At 43.3% G+C, this 20,656-nt stretch overlaps 1 protein-coding gene across 1 annotated transcript in view; it reads right to left on the bottom strand.

Annotated features, from left to right (window-relative positions):
- The window catches only part of TEX30 (testis expressed 30), a 21,272-nt gene extending 1,714 nt beyond the window's left edge, over positions 1–19,558 (bottom strand). The window contains exons 1-4 of the mRNA XM_068265258.1: positions 19,482–19,558; positions 14,581–14,817; positions 5,378–5,429; positions 138–340 (exon numbers count right to left, since the gene is read on the bottom strand). Of these exons, the coding sequence (XP_068121359.1) occupies positions 138–340; positions 5,378–5,429; positions 14,581–14,817; positions 19,482–19,499 (510 nt within the window). The 5' untranslated portion in view covers positions 19,500–19,558. The remainder of the gene's footprint in view (positions 1–137; positions 341–5,377; positions 5,430–14,580; positions 14,818–19,481) is intronic.
- Positions 19,559–20,656: the final 1,098 nt, after the last annotated feature.

Here is a 20,656-nt window from a genome sequence, read left to right as displayed (position 1 = left end):
CAGAACAACCAGGGTGAAATTAGCCTAAGTGTCAAAAAGTGCCTTGGAGAAGCAGAACTCCAACAAGAAGCTCCAGCAAGTGTTACAAAAACATATAAGTGGACATATGCGTAAAAAAAGTCATATATCAGCTTTACCTTGTCACACATATTATCTTTTGTGCCAGAGATAAACAGTGTTGGCTTTGTTATTTGCAAGATATCTTCATCTCGGAGTTTGCCCTTTGCATTTGGAGCATGTAGGGGGTAGGACAGACAGATCAGACCATGAACCAAGGAGTCATCTTCTTCACAAGCCGTCCTCATCACACAAGCAGCGGCTCGGGACCCCATAGATCGACCTATCCAGAATAAAAACAAAACTGAGTCTGCATTTCCACTATTCCATAATGAAAGCCAAAATCTTTTCTGACTTCTGCGCAGACCAGGCTTTCTCAACCAGGGTTTCAGGTTCCTTGAGGACATTGCAGGGGTTCCCTGGCATTTCTACCTTCTGGAGAGACTGGCCTCAGTTGATAGGGTGAAAAAGAAATAAATACAATTATGATAGTGAGGTAATATAATAATATTAAAGGGGCACATTATAATTGTGGGAACTATAGTAAGGAACACTAACACAGGCTACTATAATAAGGAGCACTATAAAGGAGGCACATGGATTGGGGGCTGAACAAGGAGGATAACATAAGCTAAAGCTTTTAAAATTACAAAGCGCTTAGAAAAACTCTTGTAGTGTGAACTAGCCCTTTACAGTTAATAAAAAAGTTTTTAACCACTTGAGAACCACAGGCTTACACCCCCCTAGTGACCAGGCCATTTTGTACAATTCAGCACACTGCAGCTTTAAGGCTACTTTCCCACCAAGACGTTGCGTTTTAGGGGACGTTATGGTTGCATAACGTGCCCCTAACGCAACGCATGGTGGTGTTGAAGTTGGACATCAGATTGAGCTGCGTTATGCAGCTCTCAACAAACACGATGGAGGCTGGCACTTCCAAAAATGTAAAGCTCTTTATTGAAACATCAAGTTAAAAATCAATAAAAATGGCCAAGCGGCTTGAGAAAGGGCTAAACACCTGAAACAGCGGGCTGTCGCCGCTTGGCCATTTTTATTGATTTTTAACTTGATGTTTCAATAAAGAGCTTTACATTTTTGGAAGTGCCAGCCTCCATCGTGTTTGCTGCTACTGGGATCCAAAGGTGTGAGGACCCGTTGAGGCTTAGGCACCCTCTTTTCCCCTTGTCAAAGTGAAGTGCTACTCTTTTTACCATTTGACCAATTATGCAGCTCTCAAAGCAGCCGCTCCAGGTTAGTGATTGGAAGTCCGGATCTTTTTAAGGATTTGGATCATTTGAATCGGATCATTGAAAAGATCCAGATCTTTAAACCAAATCATTTGAATCATTTTACAAGGGAAGCAGACTGGGTGAAATGACTAGCAGGACAGGACTTTTCCTGCACTGTACAGTCTGTATGTTCCTGTTTCTTCCAGACAGACATCCACTGTGAACCGAATCTTTCATTGTGATGATCCGGATGAGTCCACTCACAAAAAAGATCCGGATCAAATGAACGATTCGTTCATGATCCGGACAACACTACAGTCCCACCACCGAGTCACCACAGTGCAGTGAATATTAATTAGCCATGTGGCTGGCCGCGGAGGAGGAGAGACCTCCTCCTCCAACATTACTGAGCATGTGCAAACAGTCTAACGTGGCTTAGCCCAGTATAACGTACAGCATGCAGCACTTTGTGTAAACGTGCTGCGTTACTATGTAACGCAACGTGTGCACTGTGAACAGCACATTGATTTTACAGTGCTGTGAGTTAGGCTGCGTTACTGGCTGCTGTAACGTGGGACTTTAACGTCCCACTGTGAAACCAGCCTAACAGTTGATTGCACAGCCATACAACATAGCAGCCAAATGAATCTTGCCTCCTTTTCTGCCCGCCAACAGAGCTTTCTGTTGGTGAGATCTTATTGCTGCTGTGATTTGTATTTTATTTTATTAATATTATTGCTCATTTTTTAAATAAAATATGCTTTTTTGTTTTTTAATTACCCACCTTCCCTCCCTCCCCCCGAGATCCAATCACTGAGATCGCCTCTCATAGGCATTAGCCTATGAGAGGGATCTGTTTCCCTGCCACTCGAGGGGACAGTCAAGTGACAAAAGCTGTCCCCTGTACAGCGCTGTGCAATATCGCAGCGCTGTACAATGTAACTACCAGCTTTGTTTTCTCTAACAGCCTGCCAGAGCTGCTCTGTGTCTCGGCAGGGAACAACCGCGCATGCGCACGCATTCCCTGCTGATCTCTGCCCCCAGTACTTGACGCCAACCAGCATTAGACGGCCCTGGGGAAGCCACTCTGTGGCTGCCAATTGGCGTGAGGTGGTCACAGAGCAGTTTAAGACCATACCACCTTCAAAATACAATCCCCACATCCTCCACTAATACAGCAGTTCCGAGATCCAAAAATTATTTGAAGGGTTCCTCCAGGGTGAAAAAGTTAAGAAAGACTGGCATAGAACATTACTGGCAAAGCTATTTTTAAATCTGTGTGGCAACGCTATTTTTAAATCTGTGTATTCAACACAGACTGTATCTACATTAGGCTGCAATCTTCTCAGAGTGTTTAGTCTGTATGCTGCCTCCTTGCAGTCTAAACAGCATAATACAAGAAAGCAAGCAGCAGCCCCACCAACCAGCAGTGAACTACTTTAGGTTATCTAACCAAATTGTAAGCTACAAAGCTTTGTTTTTGCACAAAAACGTTTTAGGCAGTATGATTACTAAGTTATCAGACAGCAGTACCTTTTACGGTGCCGTCTGTGGAATTAGGCACCAGGAGATACTAATTAATACCAAAAAAAAAAAAAAAAAAAAAAAATACTGCTTATTTAACCCATTCGCGTTCCGTCGTTTTCACGTGAGAAATGTTCACCTCCCATTCATTAGCCTATAACTTTATCACTACTTATCACAATGAACTGATCTATATCTTGTTTTTTCCGCCACCAATTAGGCTTTCTTTGGGGGGGGGGGGGGGGTACATTTTGCTAAGAGCCACTTTACTGTAAATGCATTTTAACAGGAAGAATAAGAAAAAAAATGGAAAAATTCATTATTTCTCAGTTTTCAGCCATTATAGTTTTAAAATAATACATGCCTCCATAATTAAAACTCAAGTATTGTATTTGCCCATATGTCCCGGTTATTACACCGTTAAAATTATGTCCCTATCACAATGTATGGCGACAATATTTTATTTGGAAATAAAGGTGCATTTTTTCCATTTTGCATCTATCACTATTTACAAGTTTAAAATAAAAAATATATAGAAATATTTCATCTTTACATTGATATTTAAAAAGTTTAGACCCTTAGGTAAATATTTACATTTTTTTTTTTTTATTGTAATGTTTTTTTTGTTTTTTTTTATAGTAAACAATTTATTTGGGTAGTTTTGGGAGGGTGGGAGGTAAACAATAGATTTATAATGTAAATGTGTGTTCATTTTTATTTTTTTTTCCTTACAATTGGAGTTTTACTTTTTGGCCACAAGATGTCGGCCATGAGTTTGTTTACATGACGTCACTCTAAGCGTAACACGCTTAGAGTGACTCATCGGGGAGGGAACAGCCAGAAAAAGCACAGCTTCCGAGAGAAGCTGTCGCTTTTTCAGCGGGGGAGAGGAATCAGTGATCGGGCACCATAGCCCGATACATTGATTCCTTGGCGCACATGGTTCCTGGACGTAGTTTCTACGTCCAGGAACCAAAATAGGTTAATATTACTCATTTTACTAGTGACTTAAATTGTACTCTGACATAAAGGAGCGCTGTGACCGGGATTGGAAGTCTGCAGGAGGGGTAAGAAGCCTGTAGGCCTGTGCAGAGAGGATCCGCAGTCTTGCTCTTCCGGGTCACAGTGCAACTTTATGTCAGAGTCGCCGATTACAATGTAATTTATAGCGACCAGCCCGAGAGCAGGTGTTGGCGAGTCTATACTCTTTACCAAATAGACGTGGGTATGCTTATATCCATACCCACAGCGTCTGCTCAGGGTCCCTTTAAAGAGAAACTCCGACCAAGAATTGAACTTTATCCCAATCAGTAGCTGATACCCCCTTTTACATGAGAAATCTATTTTTCACAAACAGACCATCGGGGGTGCTGTATGACTGATATTGTGGTGAAACCCCTCCCACAAGAAACTCTGAGGACCGTGGTAGTCCTGGCAATTTCCTGTCTGTGAACCTTGTTGCATTGTGGGAAATAGCCGTTTACAGCTGTTTCCAACTGCCAAAAAAGCATGCAGCAGCTACTTCACCTGCCAACAGTAAAATGTCACCATGTAATAAATGTCAGAATGTAAATCAGGGATTTAAAAGATTTTACAATGTGCAAACACTGACTAAATCATTTATACATAATTATTGTAAAAATGAAGCACTTTTTTTATTACATTATTTTCACTGGAGTTCCTCTTTAAAGCAGTAGGATCAGCCATACTAGGGAAAAAAACACATATATAAGTAGATAAATACTTGATCTACTTACATAACACATGTATTATACTGTCCACGTTTTGATTTCAGTGAATGTTATATAGTAAATTACGAGAATTCTGTTCCTGGTGGGGACCATGTCTTTTGCCCACAGTTAAGGCTAACTCGTGATGTCATTTCTGCCCTTTACTTTTTTTCTTGTCTCCTCCATTCGCTGAGTCGCCTCAGCCTTGCTTGTAAACACAAGTGAGTAGGGGATTAGGTTTCAGATAAGAAGCTGGCAGGGAAAAAAAGGGAAGAGGAGGAATAGATTATAGATAAAAAGAACCCCCAGCATGCAATTCTTTGGCACGACTACTAAAGGGCCAGTGTTCCTTAAGTATGTGATAACTCTAAATCATAACATCAGAAAAAGTTTTGAAAGTATTGAATGCAGGATTAGCATCTTTATCACTTAATCCACTCAGACCAGTTGCTGTTGAAATTTGATTTTTATGGTGACGATACCGCTTTAAGTAGTAGAATACCGGTTATTTTACCGATATTCTACTAACTGAAATCCCGAGCACCCCTTTTTTCCAGACGCCTTATTTTACATGAATGCTGAGAAGGGGCCCAAGCTATTGTGGAACACTTTGGGGGGCAATTTTCCTTCATTTCATCTCCAAAATGCATTCTGTGATGAATCTCTAGATTATGAATAGCGTGCATAATTTTCACTTTATGTACAGTGTTTTAGTGAGATTTTGAATGAAATGAAGATTGCCTTTTACTTTAACCATTCATCAACACAGGACTAAAAATTAACCAAACATAATATTAATCACACTGAAAAAAAGATATAACAACAGTAGGGGTTCACCTGCAAGGAAAAAACCTCCAATTTGATAGTCTTCACAAGATTTTAAATATGTCTAAAAGTAAAACAAAAGTGGGTGGTTATAGCAATCTTCAAATCACAGCTTACATAGATATATACACAATGACCTTTTTTGTTTTGTTTATAAATTGCTTCAGATGTTAAAGAGACTCCGTAACAAAAATTGCATCCTGTTTTTTATCATCCTACAAGTTCCAAAAGCTATTCTAATGTGTTCTGGCTTACTGCAGCACTTTCTGCTATCACAGTCTCTGTAATAAATCAATGCATCTTTCCCTTGTCAGACTTGTCAGCCTGTGTCTGGAAGGATGCCAAGTTCTTCAGTGTTGTGGTTCTGCTACGAATTTCCCCTTCCAGGCCTCTCTCTGCACACTGCCTGTGTATTATTTAGATTAGAGCAGCTTCTCTCTTCTCTCTTATCTTTTACAAGCTGGATAAATCGTCCTCTGAGCTGGCTGGGCTTTCACATACTGAAGAATTACAGACAAGGGCAAAGCTGTTTGCAGGAGAAAAAAGAGCAGCCTGAAACTTCAGTGCATGAGAACTGCAGGGAGAAAGAAACACACAAATGATCTCTTGAGATTAAAAAGGAAGGGTGTATACAGCCTGCTTGTGTATGGTTGTATTTTCTATGTGTGGACATACAGTACATCAACCTACTTCCTGGTTTGGTGGCCATTTTGTTTGTTTATAAACAAACTTTTTAAAACTGTTTTTAACCACTTTTAATGCGGCGAGGAGCGGCGAAATTGTGACAGAGGGTAATAGGAGATGTCCTCTAACGCACTGGTATGTTTACTTTTGTGCGATTTTAACAATACAGATTCTCTTTAAGTTTAAAGAGACTCTGTAACATGAAAAAGATCCCCTGGGGGGTACTCACCTCGGGTGGGGGAAGCCTCCGGATCCTAATGAGGCTTCCCACGCCGTCCTCTGTCCCACGGGGGTCTCGCTGCAGCCCTCTGAACAGCCGGCGACAGGCCCGACTGTAATTTCAATATTTACCTTTGCTGGTTCCAGCGGGGGCGCTGTGGCTGCTTTCCTCTCCGAACTACACGGAAATACCCGATCTCAGTCGGGTCCGCTCTACTGCGCAGGCGCCGGAAACTTGCGCCTGCGCAGTAGAGCAGACCCGACGGCGATCAGGTATTTCCGTGTAGTTCGGAGCCGACAGCCATCAGAGCGCCTGCGCAGGAGCCAGGAAGGTAAATATTACGTCACGGCTGCACGGAGGGCTGCAGCGAGACCCCCGTGGGACAGAGGACGGCGTGGGAAGCCTCATTAGGATCCGGAGGCTTCCCCCACCCGAAGTGAGTACCCCCCAGGGGATTTTTTGAGGTTACAGATCCTCTTTAAAGAAGATCTATTTAACAAACACTTAAATACTGTACTCAAAGACAGAAGAAATAGATGGTGCAATTTTCTGGGATTATTAAGGCCCTTGCAGAGAGCCACAAAGCCAATCTTAAGGTTGCTATACACTTATAGATTTGCAGCAGATTCGACTATCAGATAGATTTCTGTCAGATGCCTGTCAAGTCGAATCTGATGTGTGCCACACACTAGGAACAGATTTCCAATATAAATCAGAATAAAATCTATTGGAAATGTATCTAAATTTATTGGACCATTAGATCCAATGCAACTCTATGCAGATTGACATAGATTTTCCATCCTGTCAGATAGATCAAATCCATCGAAATTGGATGCAAAACGATCGATTTGATAGAATCAATTTCTGATCGATCCCATAGAATCGATCGATGGCTGAAATCAAACAGTGTATGGGCCCATTTAACCTAGCTGGGCAACATGGCTCCGTTTTTGTAAAAACAAAAATCTGTTTCTCTAATAAAAAAGTAAATGTCACTTTTACTATGCAAATAAATAAAAGGTCTAAAATAGTTTTTTTTCCTATGCAAAGCAGCACAGAACAAGAGTAGACTCATGGAGTCATGAATAAGTGTCTTTCACCTGAAACATACAATCCCATATACAAAAATGTTGGGATGCAGTGTATATATAAATAAAAGCAGTAAGCAATTATTTGCTAATCATATCAACTTTTAACTGAAAATAGAGCAAACAACATAGAATTTTTTTGGGGGAAAATAGAAGTACAGGTAGTCCCCGGTTAACGAACAAGATGGGGACTTGTAGGTTCGTTCTTAACCTGAATCTGTTCTTAAGTCGGAACAATGTGCCATCTCTGTCCCCTGTACCTCCTCTGTGCCTCCAGTGTCCCCCTGTGTCACCTCTGCCCTCTGTGCCTGCTTATACAAGTTTAAAAGCTATTTTTTTTCTTTGAATTGGCTTGTTTCCATGGAAACACTGAATCCATGCCGTTCATATCGGCGGGTCGTTCGTAACTCGGGCGTTCGCAAGTCGGGGACTACCTGTACCCCTGAATCAGGAAAGATTTTGTTAATGAAACCCAAGGTGGGCTAGATTATCTCCAGATGCTGCTCTTGTGCTCGGGGTCCCTCCTATTCCCCACATTTGTGGATGCCTCTGTTGAATATCTTCCTGGAAGTTCCCCCCAGTGGTGACAAGCAACTGAGATATGCATAGGGGCGAGAACCGGTCATGCACAGCAAAGGAAGCACTTGTCGTTTCTATCACTGCCCATCTGCAGTTTGAAACTCGCACATGCACAGTTCAGAATCGATCAACGCCACTCGGGGGCACTTCTGTGAGGCTGGGGGGAGAAGAGGACAGGGAACAGGAAGGACCCCCAACACATCAGGAGGCAAGGTTGAGGTAACGTCATGGGCATCATTTTTTTCCCATCGATTCACAGGCGTTTTAAGCAAATTCAAAATAGAAATAGTAGAATCAGTATTTTCCCGCAAAATGTGATGGCATCATAGCAGCTCTGTCCTTTGTACAGAAGCAGTGTAATTAATACATTTAAAGTGGACTTGAACTCAGAATGTCCTCTGCTCTAAAAGACAAGCAATAGGTTAATAACCTTTAAACAAAAAACATTTCTTTGTTATGCTAGGTACACACTATGAGATTTTCTGGCAGATTTACTGTCAGATTGATTATTTCCAACATGTCCAATCTGATTTCCGATCGTTCTCCATTCACCTAAATAGGAAATCGATCGGACATGTTGGAAATAATAAATCGATCTGACAGTAAATCTGCCAGAAAATCTCATAGTGTGTACTTAGCACAACACCTGATACAAATCCTAAAATAAATCTGCACTGCTTCTACTTCGCGATTCATGGAAGCAGACATATTGTTAACCTCCTCTGCTTTCAAATGGCCTTATATGCCATCTCTGCCATAGGCAGTCATGTGACACAGGGGGGAGATCAAATTACAACTTGTGATTAGACCAGGGCTGTGGAGTCGGAGTCAAGGAGTTGGAGAAATTTTGGGGTACCTGGAGTCGGAGTCGGGAAAAAATGGACAGACTCCAACTCCTAATGAATTTAAACTGTAATTAAAATAGAAAATATGATAAAATGTTTTATTTCTCAGATAATAGTCATCATAAATTATATATACAATAATAGCTGTGCTTAGCCCACAAAAATGAAATAAACCAATCAGAACTAGTTACTTGTGCTGCTTCAATAAAGCAGTCCCCGTATTTTTAAAGTCAGATAAACATATCCGATTGTGACTGTACAGTATATATGATGTGTACACAGGAATCTTTTATATATACTAAATAACATCTCTGCTGTAAAAATAATTCCTGATGTGTAGCTGTGTCACTAATAGAGATGGTCAATGAGATGCAAATAATTCTGCGTTGATGCTGGTATATGCAAAGGTATGCACTCCTTTTGCTCATGAAATCAAATCATTTGATAAGTTGTTAAAATTTGGTTTGGCGACTAAGTATTAAAGGGTACCTGAGTCGGATGAAAATAAATGTTTTATACATACCTGGGGCTTCCTCCAGCCCCCTTCAGGCTAATTAGTCCTTCGCTGTCCTCATCCACCACCTGGATCTTCTCCTATGAGTCCCGGCAATTCAGCCAGTCACTGCAGTCAGACCGCGTGCCGCTTCCACAGCCAGGAGCGCTCTGCATCTGCGCAATAGTGCTGCACAGGTGTAGTACATTCCTGGCGGCGGAGTGTTTACATTCGCACTGTGCCCGAATGGCTCAAGTGCCTGGAACCATAGCAGAAGATCCAGGTGGTGGAGAAGGACAGCGAGGGACTGATTAGCCTAAAGGGGGCTGGAGGAAGCCCCAGGTACGTATAAAACTTTCATCTGTCTCAGGTTTACTTTGTTACACAGTAGTACTATACTCTACATATGCACTCCCCACAGAGCTGCAGGGAATCCACTGAGAAGGTTGTGCACAGTGAACACAGAGGTGTTGTCTATCACCCATAAACCTGGTTCAGATTGTACCTGAAGAATGTGTAATGGAGGAAGAATCCTCTAAAGGCTCATACACACATCAGACCATAGTCTTTTGAAAATGAAAGATCACAGAACAATTTTACCCCCTTCCATGTAGTATGAGAGCCATACCTACGCAGTCTATTCTATGGAGCTGAACTCCCCATCAGACAGAAATCTTTGCAAGATGCTGCACACAAAGATGCTGTAGACATTCAAAAGATCAGTATCTGCAAAAGATCTGTTCCTGCCAAAGATCCGTTCCTGCAAAATGCATTCATAGTCTATGATATCTGCAGATCATCATACACACCTTGTTTAACCTTCCTGGCGGTAACCCCGAACTTAGGTTTTCTCGGGCCCTGCTGGGCCGATCTGCGTAATTTTTTTTTGCTAGCTGCGTCAGCACACCGATCGCCGCCGCCCCACGCCGATTCGCCGCTATCCACGCCGCCGCAGAGCCCGCCCCTCCTAGACCCCTGCGCTGCCTGGCCTATCAGCGCCAGGCAGCGCTAAGGGGTGGATCGGGTCTCCCTTAGACGTCACGACGTCGGTGACGTCATGGCGACGTGGCAAGCCCTCCAGGAAATCCCGTTCTTTGAACGGGATTTCCTGATCGCCTATCGCCGGAGGCGATCGGAGGGGCTGGGGGGATGCCGCCCTAGGCTCGCTACATGATTTAAAAAAAAAAAAAAAAACCCGGCAGCGCTGCCCCCTGGCGGTTTTTAATAGACCGCCAGGAGGGTTAACAGACATTCATCTGCAGATCAGATCCACCAGGATGGATTATCAGATCTGCAGATGATTGTCTGATCTGCAGATGAATGTCAGTTAAACAAGGTGTGTATGATGATCTGCAGATCTCATAGACTATGAATGTATTTTGCAGAAACAGATCTTTTGCATATACTGATCTTTTGTGTCTGTACAGCATCTGTGTGTGCAGCATCTTGCAAAGATTTTTTTCTGATGGGGAGTTCAGCTCCATAGAAAAGACTGTGAGGCAGGGGTCACACTTACCGGCTTTCGTACGCGTTTTCTGCACAGAAAAACTGACTTCAACTGAGAACTTATGTTAATCAATAAGCAAGATCACACTTTAATGCAGATTTCGCATGCAGAAGAAAAACTGACATCTTGCGCAATTTGTCAGTTTTCTCTATAAATTACATTAGCTGCTGTAAGGCAGGGGTCACACTTGTCTTTCAGTTTTCTGCAAAATGTAGAAAACTGAAAGACAAGTGTGACCCCTGCCTGAAGGTATGGCTCTCATACTACATGAAGGGGGGTAAAATTGGTCTGTGATCTTTCATTTTCAAAAGACCATAGTCTGATGTGTGTATGTAGCCTAATTCTTCTGAAGAGTACCTGCACATCACTCTTACATGTACCCACAGTTATATTGCCTAGGGCCTGGAAGATGTTCTTTGTTCCGGTCTGTACCTTCTAAAAGTACTCTTACTAAGGACTAGTTTTAGGCCTCGATCACATCTATGCAGTGCAGATAGCAAAGAAATCGGACCGCAACGCAACTCGTACAATCGCACACCATCTGCACTGCAACCCGCTGCACTGCTGATCTCATCCACTGACAGTGAATGGGTTAGCTCTGCGCTTGTGGGCAGAATGCATGCAGCAGTACACAAGCGCATCATAGCGCATCGTACTGCTGCGCAGCGCACTTGATGTGAACGGCAGAAGGGCTGTCTATACCCTTCTGCTGTTCTTGCATGTTAACACGTTAATGCGGGCTTCCAAATGCGTACGGAAGCGCGTATGATGTGAATGAGGCCTAAGTCTATGACTAAAACTATTAGAGGCAGAAGATCAGCCGGATATCCAGGTAACTGGTATTGTTTAAAAGGGAATAAATATGGCAGCCTCCATATCCCTCTCACTTCAGTTGCCTTTTAAAACGCCTAAGCTTTGGCAGTTAAGAGATACATTTCATGTTACATACTTTCAATCAACAAGGTTGTAATATGCAAATTAGAGTAGTCGGAGGAATCCTAACCTGAGGAGTCAGCGGATTTTTGTACCGACTCCACAGCCCTGGATTAGACACAAATGAGGGGGAATTAACCAGGCTAAACTCTCTAAATACATACATGGTGCATTTCTCTATGTATTTCTTCAGTCCTGTGCAAGAGTTCAGGTCCACTTTAATACATTTCCTACTTGACCATTGTATAAGGTAATTTTGTTTTTATTCATCTTCACTGACGTGATTAAAATGAACTGAAGACGTGTCTTGCTTGTCTAATCTCCCACCATGCAAAATATAACCATAATGGACAGTTACCAAGACGTTATTGCATTACATTTTATGGATTGCTGTGCTGAAGGGACTATACAAGACTGCACTGTGAATGCTTTTGTAATGTTTTATTAATACAACTGCTTCCCTTGCAGCCATCATCAATGTGTTATTACCAGCTGTTTGTAGTCCAGTTAAGAGCATCATATGTTGTCTGCCAAAGCTCTGCTTTTTCCCATCACAATTAGTTAAACCACTTCAGCCAATATAGTCTTGATTAACAGACCATAGCCATAAGGGAAGATATAACTTTCTTATCTGACACAGAGTTGCAAATGTTATTAGACGATTCATTTCACAGTCAAGACTAGACTTAAAACCTGCCTGGCGTTCTATTAAGATCGCCAGGGAGGCTGCGGGAGGGTTTTTTTTTAATTAAAAAAAAACTATTTCATGCAGCCAACTGAAAGTTGGCTGCATGAAAGCCCACTAGAGGGCGCTCCGGAGGCGTTCTTCCGATCGCCTCCGGCGCCCAGAATAAACAAGGAAGGCCGCAATGAGCAGTCTTCCTTGTTTTGCTTACATCGTCGCCTGACGTCAGCCGCCTCCGATCCAGCCCTTAGCGCTGGCCGGAACTTTTTGTTCCGGCTACGCTGGGCTCAGGCGGCTGGGGGGACCCTCTTTCGCTGCTGCTCGCGGCGGATCGCCGCAGAGCGGCGGCGATCAGGCAGCACACGCGGCTGGCAAAGTGCCGGCCGCGTGTGCTGCTTTTTATTTGAGCCAAATCGGCCCAGCAGGGCCTGAGTGGCAGGCTCCGGCGGTACTGGACGAGCTGAGCTCGTCCAGACCGCCCAGCAGGTTAAGGCCCATACACACGTCGGACTTTTGCGAACGACGGGTCGTTTGAACTTCCCGTCGTTCAGTCATCCGCACGTGAAATTGGCCGTGTGTACAGACTGTCGTTCGGGTGATAAGACTGGTCTTGAGCGATCCGCCGTGTATATGGGCCTTTAGCCCTATTAAAATGAGAAACAGGTGGACGGACATTAGTATGGGACTACAATGGTTGCAAATACCACTATACTGCTTCTTACAGCTGGTACCGGTAAGTATAATAAAGTTTATAGAACTAGATAAAAAAACTAAATGCAAATCAGAAATACAGTGCTTCAAAACCCCGGGAATCGCAATCTTCCTAGGAATCGCTGTACACGCTTGCACAAATTAAAAGCACTGCAGCGATTCTTAGTAGGTCCCTTGTCTTAGATAGACTTAGGCCTCTTTCATATGGAAGGATGAACTACACGCTCCTCAGAGAGTTCAGCCTCCTGGCCATTACATGCAGACTAATCGCAGCATTTGTAACAACATGTTTGTCATCATTTGACACATGCTGTACCCGGTGGCAAGAAAAAACTCACAACATGTTGCATCTGAGCACAGCCACATTATATGGCTCAATAGGGGGGCCCCCTCTACATCACCTGTACTAGAAAGTGCCCAGCCAGTGCATGGGAACAGCTAACAGAAAAAGTTACCACCTTCAGCCTCCTGTTTAAGAGCTATTTTATACTACACTAGTAGAAAGTAAAAAAAAATACAGGCGCTGTGCCTCGGGTGCGACCCTCCCCCGCAAACGCATGCACGGCTGAAACACACAGACTGGAGGCCGGCAGGAGTATGGGACTCCCCATTGGTTTACAAGAGCCCAACTCTCCTTAGCAACAGGGAGGATTATCACTGGTCCATCATGAACCAATGAGAATCTTCCCTGTTGTTAAGGGTTCTTATTGGTCTTTTGCAATGCAATGGGGAGCCCCATGCTTCTGCCAAGCTGAGGTCTGTGTATACCGGCTTCTCCTCTGCAGTGGCAGAACTGAATCCACGGGACAGGTGAGTATTTGCATTTCACATGCGGCAACCAGCTTAGTGAGAGAAGACACTGTATATTCTCATAGTTTTTCATTGCATTCATGCAGGCTGCATTTAATGGTCCGGTCCGTAAAAATGCTGCATTCCTTATGCTGCAATGCGCCAATTGGATTTTTTTTTTTTTGTTTTTAAATCACAAGAGGAATTTTTAACAATAGGATCCATTTCTTGCGTTTCTTGGAGGTGTAAAAAAAAAAAAAAAATTATGTACCAAATAGCTATGTTTTCTACACAAATGGGGACCGAGCCTTGAATGAGATATATATATATATATATATATATATATATATATATATATATATATATATATATATATATATATATACATACACACACAATACATATATACAATTTGCGCAATCGTGGTGATTTTTACCATGATTTTAATGAAAGTGAATGGGAGTGATGGAAGTGATTTTTAAAAAGCGCTCAGCTCAGAAAGCGCTCAGAAAAGCGCTTATAGTGTGGATCCAGCCTAAGTGAGACACCAGGTCTACAGAGTAATGATACATTAATAAGGAATATCTGAACAAGTAGTAAATACAAAACTGTTGGCCATTGTGATTCATTTACACTGATTTGCATGCTTTATAGGCCTAATTATGGCATTAATTGACCTACCACAACGGCCTTGTAAGCTCTAGTTCTGTAGACCAGATTGAGTCCTTTACACGTAAACCGTAGACACAGCAGACCGTTAGATGCCAAGTAGCCAGACAGGGAAACTAAGTGGGCAAGATTCATGTCTCCTCCAGCGCCATGGGTAAGAATAACTGAATCCAGCACACCACTGTGCTCTTTAGGGACAGAAAGGACAGCATCCAGGAACTTCTTCACAAATGGTATTTTGATTTTTTCCTAGAAAAATAAAACACATTACAATATTGTGCACAAGCGGTACCTGCTATTGCGCAAACATGGCCGCATTGATGCATGAAGAGGATTGTAGGAGGAAAATGGATTGTAAAGGATTCAAATGGACGGGTCAAGAACAGACACAGAACATTTATATCGCGCTTTTCTCCTGACGGACTCAATGCGCCAGAGCTGCAGCCACTAGGACGCGCTCTATAGGCAGTAGCAGTGTTGGGGAGACTTGCCCAAGGTCTCCTACTGAATAGGTGCTGGCTTACTGAACAGGAAGAGCCGAGATTCGAACCCAGGTCTCCTGTGTCAGAGGCAGAGCCCTTAACCATTACACTATCCAGCCAACAGCATACATACCCATTCTGCTTTAGTCTATTCTGTAAAATCCCAACTGCACATCATTATTTTCGGGCAGCGGAGTGCGTTGGCAATATTTGATGAAAGGCACACTTCACTTCAAAGTGACAGCAGACCCTAAAATGGGCACATCATGTCAGCAATGACTGCACCTCCCTGTCACCTGACCTGTCACCCAGCACCACTGTCAAAATGGATGCCTCATGATTCAAGATAGTATAAACCCAACCATGCTCCAATAATGCATTAATTCAGCTCAGTGAGTGAATATGCCAATCATTTCATGTCCCTTAAACCCAGCCCCCAATCCACATCAACAGCATTCTTCTGTTACAACACAGTTAGGCTAGTTGCACACAATATGGCCTCAATTCACGGAGCATTATCAAACGTTTATCAAACACTTTATCAAACGTTTGATAATTTACCTCATGGGTAAAATCTCACTAAGGTGTTATATATTTGTTGAACGTTTTATCGGTAAAACATTCGATAAATATATAACACCTTAGTGAATTTAAAATGAGATTTTACCCATGAGGTAAATTATCAAACGTTTGATAAAGTGTTTGATAAACGTTTGATAATGCTCCGTGAATTGAGGCCTATGGCGTTGTGTTGCACATCCTGTAAAAACAGGATTCCAATGCTACAGAGGGGTGCAAACAATCATTGTATGTACAGTAAAAAATATACAGTACATAAACCGAATGCTTTACGACAACTGTAAACACACACGTTGTGGAGTACCAAACAGCATTATTCTGACAGATTCTGTTTCACTGCACTGCTAACGCACCAGTGTGAATGCCCCTTTCACTGTAATTGCACTGTATTTTGATGCCACATGTCTAAATTTTCTCACTGTGTGGGTCTGAGCTTGCACATTTTTGTGAGCACAGGTTTGTGGTTTTCTATAGAAAAATGTTATTGTCTATAAACATTGTCTGCAGTATTCTTTCTTCATAATGCCATGCATTTATAAAAGCACGGCATGCAGCATTATTTGGAAAAGCGCAGGCGTCTTAATGTTATTGATAGCAAACAAAATGGGTGCTAGTCTAGTTTAGGGGACCCAGCAGGAAATCTCATAGGGAAATTCCACTAACATGTTTGGCCGGATAGCACCCTCTCTGCTAGGTTTCAGATAGGTTGTAGTAAACTATGCCCACACTATTAGGCATTGTTTACATTATAAATCGCCAGCGCTATCGCAAGTGCTGAGAGAATTTATTGAGCTTTTTAAAAGCACTTTTCCTTGTGCTTTGGGCTTAGAAAAGAGCTTTTGTAGTCACTTTTCTACGCGCATTTATTGAGCGATTCTTTTTTTTTACTTTCTGACAGTCAGGAAGTGAACTCTTTGACCCAGAAATGAATAAATACAATGTATTTATTCATCAAAGCACTCGGGAAATTGCTATACAAATTGCTTTTTCAATCGCTTTGCGATTTTCCCTGTGCTTTGAAAAGAGCTTTTGTAGACACTTTTCTACGCGTATTTACTGAGCGATTAGTTTTTTCACTTCCTAACATCAGTCAGGAAGTGAACTCTTTGACCCAGAAATGAATAAATACATTGTATTTATTCATCAAAGCACTCATGAAATTGCTATACAAATCGCTTTTTCAAGCGCTTTGCAATTTCCCTATACCTTCCACTGAGCCAAAGCGCTCTGAAAATGGTACATGTAGCGTGTTTGCAATTTCAAACAAATCGAAACGCTCACATGTGAACACTCTCATAGAAAAACATTGCACAAGTGCTTTTACGGCGATTTCTAAAATCACCAGCGCTTAAATTAAAAAAAAAAACAAAAAAAACAAGGAAACGCTCAGTGTGAAAGAGCCCTTAGGCCAATCACAATGCTTCGGGCTGTAAACGGAGCTGTAATTGGAGAATGGTTCCCTATGAGGTTTCCTGCTGGATCCCCTAAACTACACTACAGCAGGAAAATGGACACACGTACAAACTACACATGTGTGGGGCATGTCGCCTGGCAGAGATCAGAATAGCAGGGCTGAGGCTATAAAGATGCATTGCTGGCCTGTTCTGTTGCTATATGGGGAAGAGGACTGACGAAGAGGCATGAGAGTGACATCATCTGACATGTGGGGTGAGAACAACATTCTCGGTCAGCACTCGGCTGAGTTGATCCACTGAATGCATTTCTGTTGCTGAAAACGAATGCGTCTTTGCACAGAATGAAAATCTATGAGTCGCATAAAAAACGCATATCACTGCGTTTTCCAATGTGCGTTCCTTGAAACACACAACTCGCTGCATCTTTCTGTGAAACGTATCTGAATCGCACATAATATATTGCAATGGACACCCAGAAGAAGAGCCTTCAACTGCGTTTTTACATGCATTTTTGATAAAATAAATATGACACTGTATTTTTCTCCATGGAAAAAGGAACATATTGAAAAAAAATGCCAAAAGAAAACATATACAAAAACACACAGAAAAGTGCAGAAATGCACAATGCAGGAAACTCATGGTCTTCTGCACAGCCAAGTGTGCTCCCAGTCTGAGAGCCTCTTTTCCATGAGCAGCTGACCGACAGTAAAATCATTGCCAGTCAGTTGCTCCTGTACACTGGCCAGGCAGTCACTAGTACTCAGATGTCCACTGTAAGTCAAGGCACGACGCACGTGTTGTTACAACCGCTGCAATTCAGCTGCATTTTAACTGAAGTTGAATAGCAGTTGTAGACAGCAGACAGGGTACTGAACTGCTCGACAAACGAGTAGTTCAGACGTCCATGCAAAAGAGACCTTAATGGCTTGTTTCCAATAGCCGCGAATTCGCACTGCATCAAAACTGACTCCAATGCATTGTCAATGGAGTAGCTTCCATTGCATGTTAATTCTGCAATTCGACCTAGGAAAATAATTGGTTGCATGCTGCAGATATCCACAGAACGCATCCGATTCTCCTAAGCAGTAAAGCTTTGTTCACGTTGCACGAGTTGCAGTCCGTATTTCAGCAGCACATGAGGGAAGCAGACACGCATGAACATCAGAAGTGCATAGACTGCACTGTCTGCTCACACTGCATGCGTTCCATACACATGCTGCACGCTTTTTTTCCCAAAGCGCGAGGCTGACCCATTCACTTCACTTTCAGTGAATGGGATCAGCCACGCAACGCATGCAAACGCAGATGGCGTGCAATCGCACGCATTGCGGTCCGACCACACGGCCATCTGCATTTGACAATGTGAACGAGACCTAACAGACGGCCGCATCCCGACTTCCAGAAAACAACTAAAGCCTCGTACAGCAGAGTACATTTGAAATCGGCGCCGGTAGACTTGGGCGCGGGATACAGCGGTATATGGCTGGTCCTGCTTCTGCACAAGTCCGGGCCGATTTAATTACTATTCCCCCTCCAGGCCGCCATGGATACTAGGGGAATGAAATAATTCGGCTTCCAGCGATTGCTGGAGGCCGAATTATTATGTTTTTAAGCAACCTCGGCTCCGTCTTCTGACGGACCCGACGTTACTCACTGAGCGCTGCAATAGGAGTGATTCCTATTGTAGTCTACGGAGGCGCCGGCTGCGCCTAAATCTAGCAGCGCTGAAAAGCACTGCTCCGCGTACACACGAGGCACAAATGTAGCAAGAGACAAAAAAAAACAAAAAAATAAGCAGCGACAGCTCGTTGCCAGGTCCATCTGTGCAGCAGCCGTACACACGGCGCACAGAGGGACAGAGATGCTGTCGCGGAATGTTCCTCCCCCCGCCGGAAGCTCCGTCCATGGTAAGTGGGTTGCTGTCGCTAGTCCACATACACACGGCGGACTAGCGACAGTTGCGGCGACAGCTGTTGCCGGCAATTGGCCACGCCAGTTGTGGCGACAGCTCTAACTAGCGACGAATCGTGGCGCACGTGCTATACACACGGGGGACCTGTCGCCACAACACGCGCGTGCCACGTGGTTGCGGCGACAGTTGTAGCCCGTGTGTACGCAACTTAAAAGTCACCCACAGCTATACGCAGCACGATGCAATGCAATCACATCCACACGATGGAAACCGGCCTTTAAATGGGGCAGTGGTGTTTGGTTGCTTAAAAAAAATTACTTCCCTGGAATATAAGTAGAATTGAGAACTATGAAACTTGACTTCTTAACAAGTCAATCTAGTAAACAGCCAACTTTAAAACACCGCCAGTAAATCGACAGATAATTAACTCCTGGAGACTACATCAGCACATGCTGTAAAATGACACGCAGCACGGATGGCAGACAGCTGTATATCCAGGAAAATCACACGTCTCGTACAGTATACCTCTGTAAAATCCCCCATTGCAGGCACAGTCACGTTGCAGAAGCTCTCCCGTGCAGCTGGGCGTGTACGATACAGAAAGAGGAGGAAGGGGCGGCAGGAGCTGGATCCGCCTCCACACACAGGCAAGCCCCATATGGCTGTAATAGAAATGCTTGACTAGGGGCTTGTCTTTGCCTATCATATCCTAGCGTGCTCTGCTCAACAGTGGAACGATGATGCCAGAGTGGGAAGTCCTCTGTGCCCTTCCATTGCATAGCTAAAGCTGTGTAGAGAAGTCCAAACTTTCCGTGTGTTACAGGCATTACAGGATTTGTCCTTGGAAATAGCCATATAGCCAAATAGCCATATTCTTAAGGTGGCCATACATCAGCCGACCAAACAAAGAATCGACCATCCAATTTGATTATTATAATTGAATTGGATGAAAATTGATGCTGTCAAGTGCATGCCAGACCGACAAAGCGACCAATTTAGGGACAGAAATTGGCCACACAGTCAATCGCGCATGCTGCAAGATGCCGGACCGAAGTTGGTTGGTCTGGTGCGCAGTAGTACGGCGGCCGTTTTGCAAACGAGATGACGAAACCCCCGCCGCTGCCACCGCAATGTATAAATGTATGTAGTGTGTGCATTTATACATTACATCCACGCGGTTTCCGTCCATCTCGCCGGGTTCCGCATACACGCCGGCGGCACATAGCGTCTGACGTCAGATGCGGGCGGGCTCAGCCGATTCCCTGATGATTTCATGCTGAAATCGGATGGGAATCGGCCTGTATTGTATGTGCAGATTCCATCAAGAGACAAATTTATCTCTAATCAGATTCGATTAGAGATAAATTTGTCTCTTGGTCGAATCTGCCCATAATCTTCTGATGTATGGCCACCTTTAGTAATGGTACTGTATTTGTACCTCTCTGTTAAAATAACTTTTTTTCTGTAGGTTTCCAGCACACCTGAATTTTCAAAAAAATGAAAGGTGTTGGGCTCAAGTATACTTACTCCGACCATCCTCCAACTGGTCATTGTCTTCAGGGTCCCCATTATTCCCCATTTCAAGGACCCTGGCACACAGCCTCAGGATGTTAACCTAAGTGGTGAACAAGTGATTGATTTTGAAAAGCGCGTGCACAAGTTTTGAACCGCGCTCATGCACATTTTTATTATTTATATAC

Source organism: Hyperolius riggenbachi, chromosome 2 (assembly GCF_040937935.1).
Source record: "Hyperolius riggenbachi isolate aHypRig1 chromosome 2, aHypRig1.pri, whole genome shotgun sequence".
Lineage (NCBI taxonomy): Eukaryota > Metazoa > Chordata > Amphibia > Anura > Hyperoliidae > Hyperolius > Hyperolius riggenbachi.
This window is presented reverse-complemented; position numbering and strand designations above follow the sequence as displayed.